The sequence below is a fragment of the Homarus americanus genome, unplaced genomic scaffold (assembly GCF_018991925.1).
Source record: "Homarus americanus isolate GMGI-L3 unplaced genomic scaffold, GMGI_Hamer_2.0 scaffold18703, whole genome shotgun sequence".
NCBI classification, from domain to species: Eukaryota; Metazoa; Arthropoda; class Malacostraca; order Decapoda; family Nephropidae; genus Homarus; species Homarus americanus.
Window position 1 is genome coordinate 4,080,469 of NW_024749779.1, and position 25,914 is coordinate 4,106,382.

The 25,914-nt window shown below is 35.2% G+C and overlaps 2 protein-coding genes across 3 annotated transcripts in view; one reads left to right on the top strand and one right to left on the bottom strand.

Moving 5' to 3' along the window:
• Positions 1 to 3,043: 3,043 nt before the first annotated feature.
• On the top strand, positions 3,044 to 6,217 carry LOC121853829 (far upstream element-binding protein 2-like). The gene is made up of 2 exons (XM_042348205.1): positions 3,044 to 3,109; positions 5,210 to 6,217. The coding sequence occupies exons 1-2, from the start codon at positions 3,044 to 3,046 to the stop codon at positions 6,215 to 6,217; spliced, it is 1,074 nt and encodes a 357-aa protein (XP_042204139.1).
• Positions 6,218 to 12,287: 6,070 nt separating this feature from the next.
• The window catches only part of LOC121853768 (LIM and senescent cell antigen-like-containing domain protein 1), a 37,427-nt gene continuing 23,800 nt past the window's right edge, over positions 12,288 to 25,914 (bottom strand). For both annotated transcript variants that reach the window (XM_042348124.1, XM_042348123.1), the window contains 3 exons: positions 23,178 to 23,436; positions 21,419 to 21,525; positions 12,288 to 19,785 (listed from right to left, as the gene is read on the bottom strand). In XM_042348124.1, the coding sequence (XP_042204058.1) occupies positions 19,687 to 19,785; positions 21,419 to 21,525; positions 23,178 to 23,436 (465 nt within the window). In that variant the 3' untranslated portion in view covers positions 12,288 to 19,686. The remainder of the gene's footprint in view (positions 19,786 to 21,418; positions 21,526 to 23,177; positions 23,437 to 25,914) is intronic.

The following is a 25,914-nucleotide window of genomic DNA, read 5'->3' on the forward strand; positions in this document are numbered from 1 at the left end:
GAGGCCCTTACTCTCTTGACCCCCCCCCCACCCCCACATTTGTTACAACTCTGACTTCTGAGAGGCCCTTACTCTCTTGACCCCACCCCCACATTTGTTACAACTCTGACTTCTGAGAGGCCCTATTTCTGACCCCCCCACCCCCCCACATATGACAAAAAAAAAAAAAAAAAAAATGGACCCTCTAACCACTGGCCTCCACGCGGCAGGGTCTGGAAACTCAGGGATTGATCTCTGGGGCTAACAGTGGTTTAGTGTTGTTATTATTACGAGAGAGAGAGAGAGAGAGAGAGAGAGAGAGAGTCATCAAGGTAACGTACCAGTCCTCCCAGATAATTAAGGCACCTGCACCAATATATCAAAGTTAATATAAAAAGCTTCACTATGTATAAAGTTAGTATGATCACAAGACGAACCGCTCTAACCTAACCTAACCTAACCTAACAACAAACACACACACACACACACACACACACACACACTCACACACACACACACACACCTGATGCAGAGTCCCTTACTAGACTTGCTAGGGGAGTGAACACTGCATTTCATAGTGCAAAGGTCCCACTTGGCATAAGTGTTCCTTGGAGCAAGCGGAAATTTGTTTTCCAAAGACTCTTTGTCTCTATGTATAGAACCCACTAATTAGCATAATTTATGCTAATTAGCACCAGAAAGAAGGCACTTTCTAACATTTAAACCATTTCACCTAGAAACATGTGTGATTAGTTGAACCTGGCTAATTTTAGGGTCAGGAAACCACTTGGAGGGTTATTTTGACAATTAGCGGCCATTTTGACCCTCAAATCCAAGATGGCCACTGGCCGCCATCTTGATTTTTTTTATAGGGGGATTAGCCCACCCGAGCACAGGTCACTGACCCACATCAGAGCCAGGGGGAAGAAAGTATAATAATAATAAATAATAATAATAATAATAATAATAATAATAATAATAAAATAATAATAATAATAATAATAATAAATAACAATAATAATAATAAATAAATAATAATAACAATAATAATAATAATAATAATAATAATAATAATAATAATAATAATAATAATAATAATAATAATAATAATAATAATAATAATAATAATAATTAATAAAAATAGATAAAAATTATAACAAAAAATAAAAATAATAATAATAACCAAAAATAAATACAAAAGCGAAAAAATCAATCAAGAGTGAGAAACGATATACACAGTATGTATGTTGTGTTGTCATAGTAAGAGAAACAATTGAGACCCTGCAATTGTGCGTAAATGAGGCAGAAAGTCAGATCAGCAACGTGGGACTTGGTCACAATTTTTGTGATGCCATATGGCAGCAGGGTCTACCATTAGCATAATGTTCCAATATCTTCCCAGGCGGTAGTACCTCCCTGTTTGATAGCTACCTACTACCTACAATATGGGCATACTTTACAACTTTGGAACCGTTTGAGCTACAAACTTGTGATATATAAATTTCTACTAATTTGGTGTTGATAAACTCATTTCTGGTATTACTTTTGTGATAGGGGGTTATTTAAAAGGATATTTAAAAGTGCATTCCAAGATAGCTGTTATTGGCTATATCAGAAAAGCATGATGAATCAAATTTATCTTCGAGTACATCCTAAAATTTGAATTCATTAAGGACAACCATTTGAATGTATGACTTTTTGTTTTTGTATTTTCAGGTTACATTATTGATTACAATGAAAGATAGTTGATTCAAAATGACCAGATTGGATACACTTGACTGGACCTTATGTCTTATATGTCAGTCAGATACAAATGAAGCAGTTGCAGATCCTGCATCATCTATAAAATTACGTGGCCAACCCAAGAAACTAGAAGCATGTTACCAAAAACTTCTGGACAATATCTCAGAGCTCTATGAGTTAGGTGAGTTACCCAGCTTCATAACACTAGATGACATTGATGCAAGCAGAAAAGTAGAACTTATGAAAACTAACTGCACAGTGTGCCACAAAAATTGCAGAAGAGCCGTCAACAAACAGAAGGTGGAGCGAGCCAAGAGTGAGGTAGAGAGAAGTAAACACCAAGGAAGCCCAATGAAAACACGGCGGATGAGCTCTGGCAGAGTTTATGTCACACAGGAGTCCCATGTTACATCAACTGAAGGCAAGGACTATTCTGCAACAAAATGCTTCTTTTGTGAAGAGTCTGAAGACAAGAAGGAGTTGAGAAAAGTTTCCACTCTTGGAATAAACCAGAGATTCAATGATGCTCCAAAGAAAATAGGTAATGTGAAACTTCAGAGCAAACTGTCAAAAGGGGACATGATTGCGATAGATGATGTGTACCACCGTGCATGCCTGAGTAAAGTTTAAAGAAAGGCAGATGTAGTTGATCGTGATTCAAATGAAAGCTATGCTGCCAAAGTAATTTAAGCTCAAGCTTTCAATGAGCTTCTTGATTACATTGGGGACCACCGTGGATCTGGTACTGTTCTGAGTATGGCTAAATTGACAGCACTGATGTCCTGTTCCAACTCAACATTGGAGATGATTGAGCGACACACCCCGTCCTCCATCAATTTGTGATGCAGCTCTGTGGTGTTGTGGATGAGGGCATAACAACAGTGGATACTGCGCATTTGCATCTCTTCTTTCACAAGGGTCGGGACTTTGATCATATGCCTCCCAGCAGTGACGCACTACACCAACACATCCTCAGAGCTGCCTATCAGATATACTGTAAGTGCTCAATATTATTATGAGCACTATGATTTCGTTTATTAGATTCAAGATGGCGGTCAGTGGCCCTCTTAGATTTTAGTCAAAATGGCCGCCAATTGTCAAAATAACTCCCCAAATGGATTCCTGACCCTAAAATTAGCCATGTTCAACTAATCACACATGTTTCTAGGTGAAATGGTTTAAATGTTAGAAATTGCCTTCTTTCTGGTGCTAATTAGCATAATTTATGCTAATTAGTGGGTTCTATGCAAAGAGACAAAGTGTCTCTTTGGATATTTTTTTCATGTTGCTCCAAGGAATATTTATGCAAAGTGGGACGAGGATGACTTTTTTCTTATCTGTTCATTACGTCGATGCTACTATTGCCTATATTGGTGGCAAGCAGAAGGTAGGTAATTTGTTCCGAATCTGACGAGATTGCAAGTATGTATTTTACACACATACTAAGTTTATATATAGACTTGATTCCAAAAGTTGATACTAGATGTTGTACTGGTGGCCGTGAGGAGGATGGTAGAGGACTGCAACCAAAAGTTCATACTAGATAAGAACATACTGGTGGAAGAGGAATGGTGGAGGAAACTGCAGCTGGCCTATTGGCCCATACTGGGCAGTCCCGTTTAGAACATAAGAACATAAGAAGTGGGATACTGCAGGAGGCCGACTGGCCCATACAGGGTAGATCCCTTTCACACCCATCCCAGCACTTCCATGTGCCTATCCAACTTCGTCTTGAAGCTCCCTAGCGTCCCCGATCCTACTATAGCACTCGGTAGCCTATTCCACATATCCACAACTCTATTACCAAACCAGTGCTTGCCTATATCCTTTCTGAATCGGAATTTATCTAATTTAAAGCCATTTGTTCTAGTTATTTCGTTATTACTGAGCTTCAGAACATCTTCCATTTTACCCTTGTTAATCCCACTTACCCACTTGAACACCTCTATCATATCTCTCCTAACTCTACGCCTCTCTAATGAATGCAAGCCTAAGCTTTTCAGTCTTTCTTCATATGGAAGGTTTCTAATATTATGGATAACATGTTCATTACTATAACAAAGGTTCACTACAACATGTTCACTACAACATGTTCACTATAACATGTTCATTACTATAACAAAGGTTCACTACAAGAGGTTCACTATTCCGTGTTCACTATAATAACATGATCATTACTATAACAAAGGTTCACTACAAGAGGTTCACTATAATAACATGTTCATTACTATAACAAAGGTTCACTACAAGAGGTTCACTATAATAACATGTTCATTACTATAACAAAGGTTCACTACAACATGTTCACTATAATAACATGTTCATTACTATAACAAAGGTTCACTACAAGAGGTTCACTATAATAACATGTTCATTACTATAACAAAGGTTCACTACAAGAGGTTCACTATAATAACATGTTCATTACTATAACAAAGGTTCACTACAAGAGGTTCACTATTCCATGTTCACTATAATAACATGTTCATTACTATAACAAAGGTTCACTACAAGAGGTTCACTACAAGAGGTTCACTATAATAACATGTTCATTACTATAACAAAGGTTCACTACAAGAGGTTCACTATAATAACATGTTCATTACTATAACAAAGGTTCACTACAACATGTTCATTACTATAACAAAGGTTCACTACAACAGGTTCACTACAACATGTTCATTACTATAACAAAGGTTCACTACAAGAGGTTCACTATAATAACATGTTCATTACTATAACAAAGGTTCACTACAACATGTTCATTACTATAACAAAGGTTCACTACAACATGTTCACTATAATAACATGTTCATTACTATAACAAAGGTTCACTACAAGAGGTTCACTATAATAACATGTTCATTACTATAACAAAGGTTCACTACAAGAGGTTCACTATAATAACATGTTCATTACTATAACAAAGGTTCACTACAAGAGGTTCACTACATGTTCATTACTATAACAAAGGTTCACTACAAGAGGTTCACTATAATAACATGTTCATTACTATAACAAAGGTTCACTACAAGAGGTTCACTATAATAACATGTTCATTACTATAACAAAGGTTCACTACAAGAGGTTCATTACTATAACAAAGGTTCACTAACATGTTCATTACTATAACAAAGGTTCACTACAAGAGGTTCACTGTGGTAACCTCTTACTACATTATCTTACACTTGACATAATGTTTACACCACATGAGTCCAGTGGTCTGGTTTGGTCATAAAAGTAAATAATGCAGAATATTAAAAGTGAACGACGCCAGCACCAGCCCGTCACTAAAATGACCGAGAAGAAGGCCAAGGGTCCAACAGTGACACCCCAACTGGCTCGTATGAGGGGCCAGTGGGTGCAGGAGACGACGGAGGTCACCATCAAAGCTCCTAACAACATGTTAGGGGTTGTGGTAGGCCCAGGTGGCTCTACCATAAAAGAGATTTAGGAAAAGTATAATGTTCGCGTCTCTGTCCCTCAGAAGGGGTCCAAGGACCAGCCCCTACGGGTTGTAGGGCTAGATAAAGGCCTTGTGCAAGATGCCGCGGATCACATAAAAGCCCTGGTTCAAAAGGCTGTGACCACGACAGTGACCATCAAAGCTCCTAACAACATGTTAGGGGTTGTGGTAGGCCCAGGTGGCTCTACCATAAAAGAGATCCAGGAAAAGTACAAAGTACGGGTCTTTGTGCCTCAGAAGGGGTCCAAGGACCAGCCCCTACGGGTTGAAGGGCTAGATAAAGGCCTCGTCCACGACGCCGCGGATCACATAAAAGCCCTGGTTCAAAAGGCTGTGACCACGACAGTGACCATCACTGCTCCTATCAACATGTTAGGGGTTGTGGTAGGCCCAGGTGGCTCTACCATAAAAGAGATCCAGGAAAAGTACAAAGTACGGGTCTTTGTTCCTCAGAAGGGGTCCAAGGACCAGCCCCTACGGGTTGTAGGGCTAGATAAAGGCCTCGTCCACGACGCCGCGGATCACATAAAAGCCCTGGTTCAAAAGGCTGTGACCACGACAGTGACCATCACTGCTCCTAACAACATGTTAGGGGTTGTGGTAGGCCCAGGTGGCTCTACCATAAAAGAGATCCAGGAAAAGTACAAAGTACGGGTCTTTGTTCCTCAGAAGGGGTCCAAGGACCAGCCCCTACGGGTTGTAGGGCCAGATAAAGGCCTGGTGCAGGATGCCGCGGATCATATAGAGTCCTTGATGGCCTATGAAAAGGAAAGGCGGCGTCTCAGTACGCCAGTGTCACAAACAGTGTTCATCCCTAAGGCCCATCACGGCCTAATAATTGGCAGACAGGGTCAAAATATACGGTACCTATCACTAACCCGTAGAATAACCATCGTTCTGCCCCCCAAAAATGTTATAAGCGATGAGGTCACTGTGACCGGTCTCCCTGACCAGGTGGACCAAGGTGTAAGAGACCTGGTTAACCTGGTCAAAAGCTCCACCCACATTTGTTACAACTCTGACTTCTGAGAGGCCCTTACTCTCTTGACCCCCCCCCCACCCCCACATTTGTTACAACTCTGACTTCTGAGAGGCCCTTACTCTCTTGACCCCACCCCCACATTTGTTACAACTCTGACTTCTGAGAGGCCCTTACTCTCTTGACCACCCCACATATGACAAAAAAAAAAAAAAAAAAAAAATGGACCCTCTAACCACTGGCCTCCACGCGGCAGGGTCTGGAAACTCAGGGATTGATCTCTGGGGCTAACAGTGGTTTAGTGTTGTTATTATTACGAGAGAGAGAGAGAGAGAGAGAGAGAGAGAGAGTCATCAAGGTAACGTACCAGTCCTCCCAGATAATTAAGGCACCTGCACCAATATATCAAAGTTAATATAAAAAGCTTCACTATGTATAAAGTTAGTATGATCACAAGACGAACCGCTCTAACCTAACCTAACCTAACCTAACAACAAACACACACACACACACACACACACACACACACTCACACACACACACACACACCTGATGCAGAGTCCCTTACTAGACTTGCTAGGGGAGTGAACACTGCATTTCATAGTGCAAAGGTCCCACTTGGCATAAGTGTTCCTTGGAGCAAGCGGAAATTTGTTTTCCAAAGACTCTTTGTCTCTATGTATAGAACCCACTAATTAGCATAATTTATGCTAATTAGCACCAGAAAGAAGGCACTTTCTAACATTTAAACCATTTCACCTAGAAACATGTGTGATTAGTTGAACCTGGCTAATTTTAGGGTCAGGAAACCACTTGGAGGGTTATTTTGACAATTAGCGGCCATTTTGACCCTCAAATCCAAGATGGCCACTGGCCGCCATCTTGATTTTTTTTATAGGGGGATTAGCCCACCCGAGCACAGGTCACTGACCCACATCAGAGCCAGGGGGCGAAATCAATAATAATAATAATAATAATAATAATAATAATAATAATAATAATAATAATAATAATAATAATAATAATAATAATAATAATAATAATAATAATAATAATAACAATAATAATAATAATAATAATAATAATAATAATAATAATAATAATAATAATAATAATAATAATAATAATAATAATAATAATAATAATAATTAATAAAAATAGATAAAAATTATAACAAAAAATAAAAATAATAATAATAACCAAAAATAAATACAAAAGCGAAAAAATCAATCAAGAGTGAGAAACGATATACACAGTATGTATGTTGTGTTGTCATAGTAAGAGAAACAATTGAGACCCTGCAATTGTGCGTAAATGAGGCAGAAAGTCAGATCAGCAACGTGGGACTTGGTCACAATTTTTGTGATGCCATATGGCAGCAGGGTCTACCATTAGCATAATGTTCCAATATCTTCCCAGGCGGTAGTACCTCCCTGTTTGATAGCTACCTACTACCTACAATATGGGCATACTTTACAACTTTGGAACCGTTTGAGCTACAAACTTGTGATATATAAATTTCTACTAATTTGGTGTTGATAAACTCATTTCTGGTATTACTTTTGTGATAGGGGTTATTTAAAAGGATATTTAAAAGTGCATTCCAAGATAGCTGTTATTGGCTATATCAGAAAAGCATGATGAATCAAATTTATCTTCGAGTACATCCTAAAATTTGAATTCATTAAGGACAACCATTTGAATGTATGACTTTTTGTTTTTGTATTTTCAGGTTACATTATTGATTACAATGAAAGATAGTTGATTCAAAATGACCAGATTGGATACACTTGACTGGACCTTATGTCTTATATGTCAGTCAGATACAAATGAAGCAGTTGCAGATCCTGCATCATCTATAAAATTACGTGGCCAACCCAAGAAACTAGAAGCATGTTACCAAAAACTTCTGGACAATATCTCAGAGCTCTATGAGTTAGGTGAGTTACCCAGCTTCATAACACTAGATGACATTGATGCAAGCAGAAAAGTAGAACTTATGAAAACTAACTGCACAGTGTGCCACAAAAATTGCAGAAGAGCCGTCAACAAACAGAAGGTGGAGCGAGCCAAGAGTGAGGTAGAGAGAAGTAAACACCAAGGAAGCCCAATGAAAACACGGCGGATGAGCTCTGGCAGAGTTTATGTCACACAGGAGTCCCATGTTACATCAACTGAAGGCAAGGACTATTCTGCAACAAAATGCTTCTTTTGTGAAGAGTCTGAAGACAAGAAGGAGTTGAGAAAAGTTTCCACTCTTGGAATAAACCAGAGATTCAATGATGCTCCAAAGAAAATAGGTAATGTGAAACTTCAGAGCAAACTGTCAAAAGGGGACATGATTGCGATAGATGATGTGTACCACCGTGCATGCCTGAGTAAAGTTTAAAGAAAGGCAGATGTAGTTGATCGTGATTCAAATGAAAGCTATGCTGCCAAAGTAATTTAAGCTCAAGCTTTCAATGAGCTTCTTGATTACATTGGGGACCACCGTGGATCTGGTACTGTTCTGAGTATGGCTAAATTGACAGCACTGATGTCCTGTTCCAACTCAACATTGGAGATGATTGAGCGACACACCCCGTCCTCCATCAATTTGTGATGCAGCTCTGTGGTGTTGTGGATGAGGGCATAACAACAGTGGATACTGCGCATTTGCATCTCTTCTTTCACAAGGGTCGGGACTTTGATCATATGCCTCCCAGCAGTGACGCACTACATCAACACATCCTCAGAGCTGCCTATCAGATATACTGTAAGTGCTCAATATTATTATGAGCACTATGATTTCGTTTATTAGATTCAAGATGGCGGTCAGTGGCCCTCTTAGATTTTAGTCAAAATGGCCGCCAATTGTCAAAATAACTCCCCAAATGGATTCCTGACCCTAAAATTAGCCATGTTCAACTAATCACACATGTTTCTAGGTGAAATGGTTTAAATGTTAGAAATTGCCTTCTTTCTGGTGCTAATTAGCATAATTTATGCTAATTAGTGGGTTCTATGCAAAGAGACAAAGTGTCTCTTTGGATATTTTTTTCATGTTGCTCCAAGGAATATTTATGCAAAGTGGGACCTTTGCACTATGAAATCCAGTGATCACCCTTTTCTTTAGCCCCTACCGTCTCTCGACAGCGGCCAGTGTGGATCAGTTTCGCTACACTCCGCGAGGAAACACATTGATCTGTCTCCTTAAAGTTTTTATATTGTTTTACAATTTGTTCATTAGGGTTTTCATTGCCAATTATAGGGTTTAAAGATCCTAATGCGTAAGATCTAAAAATTATACGAATTACCTTGATACGCCAAGTAATTAATCTTCCTCAAATGAGCGAATGTAAATGAACACAGTACAAATAAAAAAGTGTGTTGCGGAAAATTATTTTGTCATGGAAGTTTTTTGATTGACAAAGTTTATTGTACAGTCACAAGCTTAATAAGTTTGTATATTTGTCTGTATGATTATGCTTACCGATGCAAGTTAGTTATACTTCCATCTGTATTATATATATATATATATATATATATATATATATATATATATATATATATATATATATATATATATATATATATATATATATATATATTGACTACCTTATCGCAATGAATTGGTCCCGTCAGTTCAGTCCCTTAAACTATTAAACATTAATGTTGTTTTTAAGTATGACTCAACTAATACTAATATTTTAATTAAGAATAGCCCAACCTTGAATGTAAATGGAAGTGTTTACTGTATTCCATGTTACAATTGAAATGGAAATTATGTAGGTCAGACTGGGAAAGCATTGCAACTCAGAATTAAACAACACAAGTACAATATTAGAACGGCATCTAAAAGCAGTGCACTTTTCGTTTATATAAGGAACACTAATCATCCCATAGATTGGGAAAACAGTTTAGAAGTGTATAAATCATGTGTCACAGAAAGACTTCCAGTTGAAGCAAGTTTGATTAGAGAAATGTATTCCTTAAACCTTAGTGATGATCAGTACAAAACTGATAATATGTTACACAAATTTATTTGTCAGTGGCCCAAGGTTAAAAATGCTTTGAAAGCATGTAAGGTAGATGTATGATAGATGATTAGTGGGTCTCATATTTTTTACCTGACGTGACATGACTAGTTATGTCGTCCGTTCTTATAATCTCTTCTTATGTTTGTTGTGTGGTTGGTGTGTGGATTAGTGGATGTCATGTTTTTTGGCCTGACCTCATGTTTTGTAAGGTGACCCTGTGTACATAAGCTCTCTCTCAGTCTTTGTAACTTAGTTGCCCCTGAAGATGTCTTGAATAAAGACGAAAGCTAAGGTTCTCCATTGTTTCCCTTTTCCCTGTGTGATTTTATCAAGATTTATCTTATCTACGTTTCCATTGTGGACCTACATGAAATATATATATATATATATATATATATATATATATATATATATATATATATATATATATATATATATATATATATATATATATATATATATATATATATATACAGTACTGTATATATAAACCTTCACCAATAAGGCACGAGCCGTCATCCTATCAGATTTATAAGTTACGTAACAAGACAACATTCGTGACGAAACCATGATAATTGCTCGAGAGTGACTCCAAACTTGTTGCAAACCAATATCGTGCCTGGCTATAAATCACATACCTGTCCACAGCACAAACAACGCCATCTAACAGTAAATACACTCAGCCTCACGTAAATAAACAAAGAGAACGTGGCTGGGGGTAATTACTTGCGTCAGTCTTTATTGCTGCTGAGGCGTAACTGGAGTAGAAAAAAAGAGCATAATTCTATTCTGAAAGTTCATTTACAGCAAGTAAATATAGTGTTAGGACAGGCCAGGAATCCAATGCTCTGTTTGTTCATTTGAGGGATAACAAGCATTGCATTGACTGGGATAATGCCTCCTCAATATTACCTTGTAATTCAATTGACGGTAGGAACATCATAGAATCTAGTCTCATTAAACATACCGAAGCAGTCAACATGAATTTGAGTAATGACATGTACAAACTGGACAATTTTGTAATTAAGGAGATTTGTAGCCAGGTGAGAAGGTTGGGTCACCTTACCCTCTGACCTGACTATCGACCGTTGCGGTGCTTTTTAAAGATTAGTAGGGTCATTACCTGACCATTGTGGACCTGATCTCACCCTCCTCTGTATATATACACCTTGTTGTGTACTTCTCCTTAGTCTGTACTCACCCCTGAAGATGTGAATTACACGAAAGCGCTTGGGAACTTCGTGTTTTCTTTTTCCTTGTGGTTATCAGTGATTTACTTGCATATATATATATATATATATATATATATATATATATATATATATATATATATATATATATATATATATATATATATATATATATATATATATATATATATACACTGTATACAGTATATATATTTCATGTAGATCCACAATGAAAACGTGGATAAGATAAATCTTGATAAAATCATGTTGTTTCCCCATATATATATATATATATATATATATATATATATATATATATATATATATATATATATATATATATATATATATATATATATATATATAAACTGCTCTTTATTAATTCTTTCTTTCTTTTTAGTCTATGTACTCTCCTCCCTCATCACATTATTCTTTGTAACTGGCACTTTTAAACCTTTCTCTCCTTATGGAACATGGCCAACATTTCAGCCCACTGTTCCCTTTTATTACCTATACTTCTTAGCTGCTCTTTCTAAGCCTGCACTATTGCTGCTCTCATTCTTCAGTCACACTTACTCATAAATGTATCCACTGTCTTTCATCTCTTTAAATCTTACAGCTACATTCCCTTTCCTCAATTTGTCAGCTTTTTAACCTCATTTCTTGGGAGTCTCTTTTACCCGAAACCTTCTATTCACCATTAATCTTGCCTCTACCAAATAATAGTTAGACTCTATGTTGCTTCTCATATATTACAATCACATCAATCAGGTTACATGTTTAAAAACTCTGACTTCCCTTTTCATTTTCAACCGTATGTATCCATACAGCACTCAAAATTTAATTGTTTTGTATTGATTTTCCCAGAATGCTGGGAGGAACATAGGTTAAATAAGGAACAAACAAACATCAGTAGTTTTATAGTTTATTACACTTGTTTTAGTGCAAAAGCTTACATAGCCAATTAGCAAGCAATTATAACCACAGTAGTAAAAAGATATTCAAACAGCACAGCTCCAGCATGTCTATAATCATCACACCTTGCTTTATATTTAAAAATTTATATCCTCCAGTTATCTTAAGAAAAAAAATGCTTAAACAGTTATCTGTTGTGCTGATACCATAATACTGAGTTTGAATCAACAAAGAGGAATGTGCTAAGATGTGTAGTGACCATGGAGTTTGGTGGTGTCCTGCCTGACCCACTTTCCTAGACTTTCTTAACTCACTGGGGGAATATGCAGCCCAATGTGGTGAAAATTAATACTGGTATCCTGCAAAAAAGTGGTAAAGGTTATACATAGGATAGATAATTAAATATTATCAAGACTTATTTAATTTTTTAGTCATATTTAAAAATATAGTACTGTATAAGGATAATTAGCCATGGGTAAAATCAGTTGTCATAAAATACAGTATACAAATGCTGTGGAATAATAATATTGATATAAAGTATTCATTATAAAGTGCACTGTAAAATTTAGTGTTAACAAATTTATTCCAAAGTCTTCAAGTATTATCATAACTATAATACAAAATCTACAAAACCCACATCCACCTTGCCTCAGTAATGTCTGCAACACTTCTCATGATTCTATCAGACTAGCCATAAAAAGTATCTCTATGTTTATACAAATACTGTAGTTAAATATTGACAGAATTTCAGTTAAAATATATTTCTATTGATATCTAAATAGGTGATTGTATTATTCAAAGTACTGTAGTATGATCAAAATATTCTCACAGAAATTAAATACTGTAACAACTTCGCTGATATTCGATGTAACAAAAATGGACAACTACTACAGGACTTGTGCATTAAGCTTACATATCTTTGTTACTTTAGTGGAAGAACTAGTACAGTTTCAAGCAACTCTCGCAGCACTTGTATATTAACATTTTAAGGTTATAATATTTATATTTAAATATCTAAGGCATCAGAAAGGCACTAATTAAGCATAAAAAAGTTAAGTAAAATTGAATTTATTTCTTGAAAAATAATATAAATACTGTACTGAAGGAGGAAATAAGGTGCAATGTCATAAAAATGTCAATCACTCTTAAGAAATATAATTTTATACTTATTTTGGAGTGTTGTGCGGTTTCTAAATTTAACATTAAATCCTCCTACACTAAAACCAATATTTTGCTCCAGCTATTTCAGTTAAGTTTAAAATTAGTAGCATAATTTCACAAAATTACAAATACAGTATCACTAGGTTGTGTTCATACATTTGCAGTGTTAGTTAAGATACTGCTACCTGGTTTTGTGAAAGGCCATCATTTATGGCTTTTACCTTGCATTATCTACCACTCGAATTATCTTTGTAAATCATACATAACAATCACACAAAACCTCCTAAAATTTAATACCAGCAAAATCAGACATACTGTACTAAGAAATGTATTATACATTGCCACATTTTAACTGTAAATTATCTTACATACCAATGAAGTCTTACTGTATTATTAGACTACAGTATTTAGCACAGGATTAGCACCCAAGTATTCAGCAGCAACATTTTACTGACTTGGCACAGTAGTAGTGCAAGTCCTACAAAGGTCAAGTGGTGGACTGTTGCCATGCGCAGCCAACAACCAAGCTGCAAATGATCACATCTCACAATGATTTTAAATTCTAATGGCCCAAATTTTGAAACATTGATAATATGCAGCATTTCATCCGGGTATTTATGAAAATTTTGAATTCCAGTCATCCACATGTAAATGCAATTCCTATTGTGCTATAGTAGCAAAATTAATGTTATACATTTGACATCTGTCTCCAGGGAAGACAGCTAATAATCTACAAAATTTATTCACAAAACACTTAACAATATACAATAAAATGGGAGAGCAAAGCTCATCAACGAGAAGCAATTGATCATCCCAGCAAACAACACACATTTGTAATTATGAAGCTACAACATGTATTAATAGTAACAAGTACAGTATATGAGAGAGAAACCGTTTCATTTACACATAAACTACTTAAAATCTGAAAAAGTTAAAAGTCTATGAATTAAATAACTAACTGTGGCAAGAATTCATTTGGTATCTAATTAAAAGAAAATTATACAAATGTTAAGAAAATATCGATTCAAACATTATGACACAAACAGTTAATATTTTTATAATTACAGTACACAACTTTTGGCACCTCCATGTATATTGTTGCACATGGATCAACTTTCTTTCATACAATATTAATCTTTCATACTCAGCAGTGAAATTTGTTAACACAAGGGTAGTGTGATATAAATGTATCATAACTGGTAACCCACCTATAGCCATTGAAGACAACTGACAATTTTTTCAGGTAAAATCAAGTACATACTGGTATTGTACACACCCACAAATCATGGATTACTTTTGGTAAAAAATAAATAAAAAATCACTTCTAAGTCTAGATACTGTACAGCCCCTTTTAATATTGTAAAATAATGTAGGGCTTATAGAAATATACATGAGAGATTGCTATGATTGTAGGAACCTTTGATTAATGGGAGCTCAAAAGAGAATATCATGAGTAAACCAAAGACTGAAATGTAAGGAATTTCATTTGTGAAACATGGTACAAATTAATATATGGCTCACTTTATGATGAATAGCCATTACCATATTACATTCCAATACAATATGCAAGAAAATAGAGCGAGAAACAAATACTGTATTCAAAGCTCCATAATGCAATAAAAAAAAATTTGGTTTCCTCAGGCAGCACTATGGACCATAATGAAAATAAGGATTATCCTAAAATCTAATTTTTTCACAATCAATTTGCATAGTCTTAGCTTTCCACACCTATACCATGCATATCTGATATTCTCCCTACTGTCATGCTTAAAAATATTCTCTACAGTACACTAATAATAAGAAATTGTGCAAATTTTTATGATCCAAAATTATTTACTCTAGTAATAGTAAGCTATGTGACAAAGAAGCAGCTGGAGTGATATGAACCACTGGGAGATACATACATCATAGTCAAATCATATCTTAGTGACTACTACAACCATCAGCAAGAAATTTTCACTGGCATTTTGAGAGGATATATTATATAGATTCATTAGTCAATGGTATTGTTACAGATATCTATACATATAAAAACTAGATGATAAGCAGTGGTAAAATCAAGGATTTTGTTAAATTGACAACAATAGGGAGCTTAAGAAGAATTATTTACCAATAAAACTTAAGGTCAACAACATCCCAGATGATTTAAATATAGAAAGACTTGGGATTTAGAACCTAAGGATCCTAATTACTTATCACCATACGAGGACAATTGATATGGATATGTATAATAATTAGCCATAAAAAGGGAAGAGATGGTGATGTTTCGAATTTTCTTTTATATGTACTTTGGTTGATGTAAATTTTAACTTGGATATTCTTATTCACTTTTTATGTAACATTGTACAAATCCCACATGAATTTTCGTAAGGAAAAACAACCCGTTTCAGAGGAAAAAATTACAACCGTTATCTCTAAATACTGTACTGTAAATGGCAGAATTTATATGCATATACCAATTTCTTCATTAGTGCTCTTCTCTTTATATTAACTCAACTAATTCTCAGTCACTTTTCATCTCCAAACATTTTAATCCTCCTCTACCTCCCCTGTATTGTTCTATCCAGGATTTCACTCATCATACCACTTTTATGCAACATCTTTCCCAAGTGTTTGTATTCCCTAGCCTCTTCCAAGCATTCTCCTACTGAGTATATATCTCTCTACTGTTATACACCATGTCATTCTCATCCATCATCGTTTTCAAGGCAAACATGGTACTAAGAGCCAGATCCCATTACTGTACCCAGTTACAGCTTTGCTTCTGCTACATCTATACACACACAAACATACATACATACATACAGATATCCATAATTTTGTGTGGTTGCATTCCTGAAAAATTAAGTGCTAAATTAAAATGAACAAAACAAAAATACACTAGAAATACTGTACGATTAAAAAGGACAAATGTTTTAATGATAATGAATTTATTTTGAGCACAATTACTTCACACCAGCTATTATTTACAGTACAGTACACTGAATAATGCTTTAAGCAGATGATATATAGGATACCCAGCACACAATAAAGTTTATCATATGCCAGGTAAAGTAATTTACATTGAAATTAGCAAAGCAAATGTACAATTAATGCAATTAATACTGGTGTTTGAACAGAATGATACTACAATGAAGTAATCATGAGATAAACTGAGCACATGATACATAAGACACATGTGTAACTGTGTTGAGGGTAACCTGTACCATTGTTAAAAACACACAAAATAAAAAAACTGCAATGGTAACTGGGTGTTCTAATAAAAAGTATTCCATAATATAAGACCCACATAAAAATAAAATGCACTAAAATAAAACACACAAAATGGAGGATTCCTGTACACATTCCTCACATTTGCCATTCTAATTTTATAGAATGCTTGTACTGTATCAATTAGAGTAACTCACACTATACATCTTCCTTGCCTCACTCAATGCCTCCTAGTTACTCTCTCATTTGCCTTCTACATGTTTACAAAATCTTGAGAACAGTTTCTTACTTTCTGCCAGGCACTTTTCTGTCAACAGTTTTATTGTTATCTCTTTCCTCATCTACCTTGCAACTTCTTTTATCCATTTTCTCTATTACCACATTACAATAAACTTTTCCAGGCATATTCACCATATGAAAGAAAGAAAGAAAAGATAAATGGTGAATAACATAAGGAGAAAATTTTTTAATCATAATGTTAGTATTTTGTGTTCCATTAAGTTAACAATGGAAAAGACAAAAAGTATGAATATATAATTTCTAATATAATTTGTTGATATCTAAGTCATAAGATCAATCATGATAATAGCTATAAGATAATACTTCATACTGAATCCTGTGCCACTTTGTTTTAGATAATTGGACTCTTGTGAGGGAATCATAAAAATATTAAATTAAATGTGTAAGGAGAGTGCATAATTGTTAAAACTTTCAACATCAATCACTAACTAGTTTGCTAAGATACAAAATATATCTTGATAGTGTATACAGTTCTTCAATCAACTCTTACACAAAATGCTATGGAATAGGTATACAGTACAAGATCCTGTCAGGCAACTATTACTTACATTTAATTATTACCTCGCAACAAATCATCAATGATATTAAACTTACATCAAAATTAGAATGTACAAAAGCCTTATCCTTAATTTTTATTTATTAATTTTAACTTTTTTTGTGCTGAATCTTGATTCATGAGTTCCCTGTTATACTGTACAGTACATGCAACATGTTGGGTAATACCAATACTCTGTACAGGCATAATAATTAGTTTTTAATTACTGTACTTAAAACAAAATTATGATGTAAAAAATATGAGTCATTTAACAACTTTTAAAAGCTTATATATTCTTATTGTAAGAGAAGGTACAGTAGATATGTTTCAAGAAAAGGGAACCAAATATGATGACTGGCTGAAATAGTTATGACAATTTAAATATCTGGACTGTATGATGATGACATGGAAGCTCAACCATCTAAGTGAATGAAGCAGGAAAATTGTAGGATTAAAGAGGGTAATAAAAAGGATAGGACTTTTAAGTGAACCATCAGACACAGCACTTTGTTTGAGAATGTGAAAATTCACACAACTGTATGTTAGTGTAACTTGGACCTGGAGGAGAACGAAAGAAAGAAAGAGGTCAGCCCAAGCTGTCCTTAAGCATTGGGTCTGTGTCTACAGTAAAACCTCTCTCAGGTGCAAAAATTTTAAAGGATTGCAGCTAAGGGATGAAACTGATAATGTGGCTATATGAGGTTTAAAGGTTTGATTGTTGCTCCGTACCAATAACCCTTCCGCCTAGGTACATCTCTCATAACATTTAGAACCTTGCAGCCAACAGTGGAGCAGCTGATGCTCTTGGTACTTGCAATGAAAACAAAAACATTAATGTTATTGCAGTATTAGGCACATATGGACGATATTACATTAGTGGCATATTGTAACTAAACATATCATTAAAGTTAACTACACTATGAGGGACGACATAGTAAATGTGCTGTGATTACATGCTGTGATAACTGAACTGTGGATGTTGTGGCAATACTGTACTGTATTACTGTAATTGTACTATAGTTATGTGTATGCATATTCACCATGCCAAAACATACTTAGAATTTTCCAATCATTAAGGCCAACACCCGATGAAGATTCTTAATAACCTCCCTTTCCTTAGTACATCACAGGAAAAGTAGTTCATTTGTCATCTTACTAAAGGTATTGCCTGCTACACTGACTACTTTATCCACTTACAACTCTATACAGCCCCACATCTGATGAGTACAGTACAATGTTTTTAAATTTTTTATTATGTCTTATGTACATAAGTACTAAGAAGAATAAAGCTATATTTGAAATCCATGTTTATAAGTCAATATGAGTCCAAATCATCGTTGCAATAATTTACAGTAATACGTATGACTTTTTAAAAGTATTAATCATGTATTTGGGACAAAAATAAGCCCATCTGAAAAGTCTCATCGCTGCAATACCATGTACACTAACTGTTGCACCTAAGAGAGACATTACTGTATTGTATTCAGTAAGAGTGGACTTACAGTACCTCCATATTTCTTGCTTTCTCCTCCAACACAGCCACAATATGGGCTTTGTCAGTACAATATTGGGTTAAAAACAATTTTTGGTACCTGTACTAGTCACTACATTTTCAACCAGAGACTCAGTGGGTAATACATGATACCCTTCATGGGGAGTGTTCAGTCATAAATATGAAACGTGCAGCAGAGAGCAATAGGTGTGGTGACTGCAAGATCCCCTCAGCTTCACATTGGAAGAATGTACAGACAATATTGATACTGGTAAGTAAATACTTACTGGTTTTGATATTCAAGCTCCCAACATCTTTATCAGAGATTCCTTTTTCATCACTGAACACCTACATCTCCACATAACATTTCACTCCATAGAAAATATAAAAAGGAGCAAAAAAAAAAAAAAAAAATAGAAAGATAAAGTAAAGGATAAAATGAGAATTTTTTCAACCTAAATGAAATATTGTACATACTGTACATACTAAAAAAATTTAAGTATAAATATAATTTATAAACAAATGTATCAAATAAACATTTGATTTGATTCAAAACCTTTTTAAGCACTCATAATATAGTATTCAGTTAGTAAATCATATTATGATCAGGTGATATAAAATTCTTATCAGCACTACTGAATTTTTCTTTAAAGAACTTAAAACTTTGTATCACCCATAATTTTCAGATTGCTGGTATCTATGGAATTGGCTTGCCCCCACGGGCCTGGGTATCATGCTGCTTTTTGAGACGTTTCTTCAACTCCTGCGGGAACTTTTCATAGCACTTCTTACATATCTATGGGGAAGAATGAAAATTTATGTAAAAAATTACTCTGTTCTTTGTATGGTAAAAATTACTTTACAGTAATTTATATAAGGTGCATACAACTTGACAATAGTGAAAATGTGCATTATATCTGCAGAGCCCTGGAGCTAATATTGTAAACAATGCCAAAATTCTTTGTGCTGATGTACATCTTAGCCTTCAGCATGGGATCCACAGTGAACAAGAATTCATGTAATGAGAACTTTTCAGGAATGCATATAGCTCATTAAGCAGAACATTCCAGTATAGATATGAATTTTCATCCTTAACCAGCAGCTAAAGCAGGGATGGCCCAACTAGCCATGGTATGTGTGTCAATTTTACTTTCTGAAACAGCATTTCATTGTTCACTTACTGTATTCACGTTCACATTTCTTTATTTCTTTCTTTATCTTACGTCTGGCATCATCATAACCATTCAAAACACCGATCCACTGTGTTACCTCTTGCTACCAGCGTGTGTGTGTGTGTGTGTGTGTGTGTCCTTTCTTGACCATCTCCTTGAATTTTGGAGATCATTGTGACCAACTCAAGACCAATAATAATAATAATAAAAAATAAAATAACCTCCCCCAAGCACAACCACTTCGGGCCATCCCTGAGCTAAAGACTCCCTATTCCACCCACTTATGCACATCCAGAGTTAAAGACAAATTAATCATTGTACAGTTGTGGACAAAATGAATTTGGCAGGGAAAGAAGGTGGTGTAGGGGTAGGTGGAGACTTGCTAACATTACATAGAGGTAACAATTAAAAGTGAAATTTTCTTTCCATTATGTTTCATGATTATCACTGCTCAGCTACAATGTGTCATTCATTTCATGATCAATTCCGGAAGACAGTTGAGCTACTGCACCATGGAGGAATGGAATGGCACTGGGAGGTATCAACCCCCTCCCCCAAAATGCAAACCAACCTCACACTAGGTTGTTTGGTAATTATAAACACTCCGATAACATGATAAAAACATAAACCACACAAACATAGAAAATGACCACAAAACAGTGATGGTGATATTACTACAGTATAATGTAATAACATTTAGGACTCCATTTAGAAGCATTTAGCTGTGTGCATGACAAAACACAGTCTGAAGGGATTGATTGTAATATCATACTTTTTAGCTAAGCAATCATGATTTAGTAGTGCACTGGTGCAATGGCAAGGTTCAATGATTTAAGTGTTCAGTGGTGACTGCCCTACCCATAAGTAATTTTTAGAAATCCGGATATAATAGTAAAGTGATTGCCTATATCCTGATTAGCTCCAGTAACATGGCTAGGTCCTGGGAACCTGTGTTTTCAACACAGTACTTGATGATGATACACATGCCATATGAGCCAGGACTACAACTGTAATATAAAATATCACTTCAAAATATCAGGATTAATAATATAAGGAAATAATGAAAAAAATATACTCTTATTAACTGGCAAGTGAAGCTGCACCAGTCTACATCACAAACAGTAGTTATAATAGAAAAAGGTAAATAAAAGTATAGTACGTATATATGTACTGGTAATCACCTTAATTTATAGGCCTGAAATGGTTACTGATTATTTATCTAAAACATACAATATTAAAAAACAACATAGTACTTACAGGTTTTTGATCAAACTCAAAGAACTTAGTTTTCTGTGTCATTTTAATGTCACAGACAGCACAGGCAAAGTGATGACTGCACCAGGCTTTGTTGAGAGCCATCACAACTGTAGACAAAAGCAAATTAATCAACATATTGTAATTACTGTACCCTTTTTTTTTACCGATATTCCTCACTTAACAAACGTTTGAGATATGAAAATTCGTTAATACGAATTTCCTAATTTAACACTTCTTTCTTATTTAACAAGAGCTACCATCGCTAGGGTGGCCATCTTGGAGAGATGCGCAGAGACGTACTTTCACTCACTGATCATAACAAACCCTCCCTCCCTCCTGTATCAATCCTCAGCCCACGTCTTTTGCTGTCATTCCCTACCACTTGCGGTGAGCCCTGACTGCCTTTCCTTAAAGTAATCACTCCCACCACTCAGTTTGTTCATTTTAATTCACCACTGAGGGTGGTGGTGTGCTTATTTAAGAATTACACTTGACCTAGCTGGTGGCATTATTGCCACGTTCAACTCATCCCGAGCCCTCTCCCTAGCAGGCTTAGTGTGTGAGTTAAGTTTTGAATATTTTTCAACTTGTAATTTCAGGTAGATATATGTAACTTTCTTCATATTATTTTTACTCAGTTACATGACCACACAATCCTATATACATAATGTACAAAAAACAAAAGTACAGTGACCCCTCGTTTAACGAACACCTCGGTTAACGTAATTTCGATTAACGAACTGCCTTCCATAAGGATCTTCAATTCGGTTAACGAAAAAAAATTTGGTTAACGAAGTCCTTACGAACCGACCTCAACATGTTTTCGCTTGCACTGACCGGGCAACCAGCTTTAGTATCAGTCTGCCAATACATTAATCGGTTCTAGGGTTTAAATTCCTTACTATTTTAGTAAATATCAAGAAGTTTATACTATTCAATAATTTTAAAAGTTTAATATTCAATTTTTTAGTCATTTTAACAATTATTGAACATAACTGAAGGTAAAGTGACTAGTTTAATGCGCGGCATCCAGCCTCTTCACACAGCAAACAGGCGTTAGTCTCTCTCTGTTTTCACTGGAGGTAACATCTTGCTTGAGACTCTCTTCAACTAAACGCTTTTTTTCTGTGTTTCCAAGCAAATTATTGGTCATTTTGAAATATATTTTCCATATTGACAATATATAATGCAGTGCAGTGTTGATTTAAAGAAAATAATCTTGAATTACACCAAGAGAGCTAAAATTTTATGGGTGAAATGGCGCCATGGGGTGACTTCTCTTCCACCCCAATGCCTTCTCTTTTTCCTTCTCCTCCACCCCCATTCTAAATCCCATCATCATCATCCAGGAGCCTTCTACATACACACCTCAAAGTAAGTGAACTTTTCTACCATTTTTGTTGAATTTAGGAAATTTTCGGTGAGCTGGAACCAATTACCCAACAACCCATTGAAACAATGGTTTCGGTTAACGAACTTTTCGGTTAACGAATGACCTTCTGGAACGGATTAAGTTCGTTAACGGAGGGGTCACTGTATATAAATTAACTATTATAAGGTCAAAAACATAAAGAGAATAAAAAATTTTTGCATGTGAGAGTTATCAGGCAGAGCGGGAGAGATACGTTATGGTTATTTAAAAAAAAAAAATAGTGAAAATAAACGGGTTCTCACTGGAAGTAGATATTGTTTTACTCTAACTAGAAAAGTGGACAAGATAATACACATGAAATTATGCTGATATAAGAAATTAACTTACCATCACCATAAATGACTGCATTACATATAAAGCATAAGCTTCCAAACAACTCATGATAATGAGTTTCACAGTATGCCATGCCTTTCCGTTCATAGTGGCGATTCCCCATAAATGGTTTCTCACACTTGGCACAAACAAAGTGTTCTACATGCCAATGTTTGCCAAGGGCTGTTACCACACGCTCTTCAATAGGACGACGACATGCGCCACAAATTGGAATGCCCATTTTGTCATGGCAACGGAGGCAATACAGCTCATTCTGGAAAAAATATGGATCAATTAACTTATCAGTATTGAATATTCCTTGTATTTTTAACAATACTAGCTCAATAAATTAAAAAATTATTTCATAATTTTTAAATAAATGTTACTGTACCTACAATATGGGGGCCAGTGTAGAGCAGACATGTAGATGGGGGCCTGAGGTCCACACTACTGCATACTGTACTTAATTTTAGCAACACACCCACAAGCCATTGTGTTATAAAAGTAAAATGTCCTAAAAAACAATGAATACCCTAGACCATGAATATGAGAAATTTATCTTTACCCTAAACCTCTGAATAAGCAACGGTCTATCATAGCTTATATACACCCCACCCCCAAGGTTGTCAACTACACACAACAATGGAAAAGGTAACTAGCCAGTGACATAACAAATAAAAATCTAAAGAAGCTAGTCTTTTATATTTTACTTTCTATATTTAAAGATGGGTGCCTAGAAAAATGTAGAGGCCCTGTTTGACTGCACAATCTTAACACTTCTAAATCCAGCATTTCCAAAGAAAGATGTACAGCTATTATAATAATGAATTTCTTCACTACACCCTCCCTGTATATGCAGTAGGTGGGCAGACACTTCATCACCAGAGTATTGAATACCATGTTATATTTAGAAAATTGTGTCTATTTTGGAGGTAATGAAGCCTTAGTTAGGTTAGATTAAGTTAGTTTAGGTTTTTACTGAACCAGTGACAAACTGTTCAGTAACAGTAGTAAAAAGACTAGTGATTTATTGGATCATCACCCTGCAATTAACCTGTTTGCACAATGTGGGATCTTATTGACGTTGGGTAAAACATTCAGTTATGATATACTGTACTTAGCAGCATTATCTATGCACTGATCATCATTCAAAATCTCTTACAAAAATATTACTCATTTATTCCAGTATGAATTCCAAAATAAAAAGGAACCATATAGATATTACTTGGACAGTCTTCCTATTTTGCAATCACCCATGAGATATATGATACATGTATGCATGTATGTTTTAAAGCAACAGTACTGTATTTCAAAATTTTTACCCTTATTACACCACGATGTCAATACAGGTTGTACCTCTCTAGTCCGGCAACCTCGGGACCTGACCAGTGCCGGACCATGGAAATTCATCCTTTTCCTGGATAGATAGTGACTTGTGCTTATGCTTGGAAGCACTAGCAACACTTTCTCTGCATCATGGTCTCTTTGAAGGGTTAAATGTCGTATAGTAGCTTCTCAAATTTCGCGAGTTTTTAATTCTTAATTTATTTTATTGGAACACACAAAAAAATAAATAAATAAAAATTTTGACGGCGGAAACTTGAATTTCGACGGGTTTGAACGGCCCGCCAATGTGCAGACGACGTGCATAATCGTGTAAACAGCGTCATTTCTCTTATGTACAAAAGATTCATTATTGTTTATTACTGAATGTCTTTTTTATTGAATTAATGTTTATGTGTGCAAAATGAGCAATACAATTCATTAATAATACGTTGAATATTAAAACATACGAGGAAATGACACAGCATTGTTTTCGTTGATTACAAAACCAGTGACTGACTGGTTCTACTTATAAAACTGAAGAAAATAAGACCTTAGTTGTAGCTGTAGTAAAATTAATATGGTTGTTTTAAGTAATGTTATTTAATGTTAATAAATGGAACAATAGAAGTAGCTAACGATAATGGTAAAGAAAAAAGAGAGATCGCGTATGTAAGTGCGCATGCGCACATGTGAAAACATATCGTCATTACTTTACATAAGAATATGAAAGCAACACTTATTTACTGTTCATATATATTTTAATTAATGTTTCTGAATTTGTTTTTATTGAATTAATGTGTGTGTGTGTGCAAAATTAACAATACAATTTATTAATAATACGTGGAATATTAGAGGAGACGAGACGGCTGCCGGCATTGTTTATGTTAAAGCTTACAAAACCAGTGACTGATTGGTTCTACATATAAAACTGAAGAAAATAAGACCCTGATTTTAGCTGTAGTAAAATTAATGTAAAAAAATTAATATGGTTGTTTGAAGTACCTGTAATGTTATTTAATGTTAATAAATGGAACAATATAAGTAGCTAACCATTAATGGTAAAAAAAAAAGTGAGACTGCGCGTATGTAAGTGCGCACATGTGAAAACATATCGTCATTACTCTACATAAGAATATGAAAGCAACACTTATTTACTGCTCATATATATTGAAGGGTTAAATGTTGTACTCTGTATAGACAAGCAGAGAGAGAGAGAGAGCAGCCGAACTGCCGGATGTAAACAAACCTTAATTTCCCGCGGCTTTTTTTTTTTTTTTAAGGGGATTAGCCCACCCGGGCATAGGTCACTGACCCACATTGGGGCCTGAGGGGCAAAAATTTAATACTCCTGTAATAATAATAATAATTCAGATAAAAAAAAAAAAAGCTGCCTATCTACCTATTGGACAAACTAAAATCGTTCCGG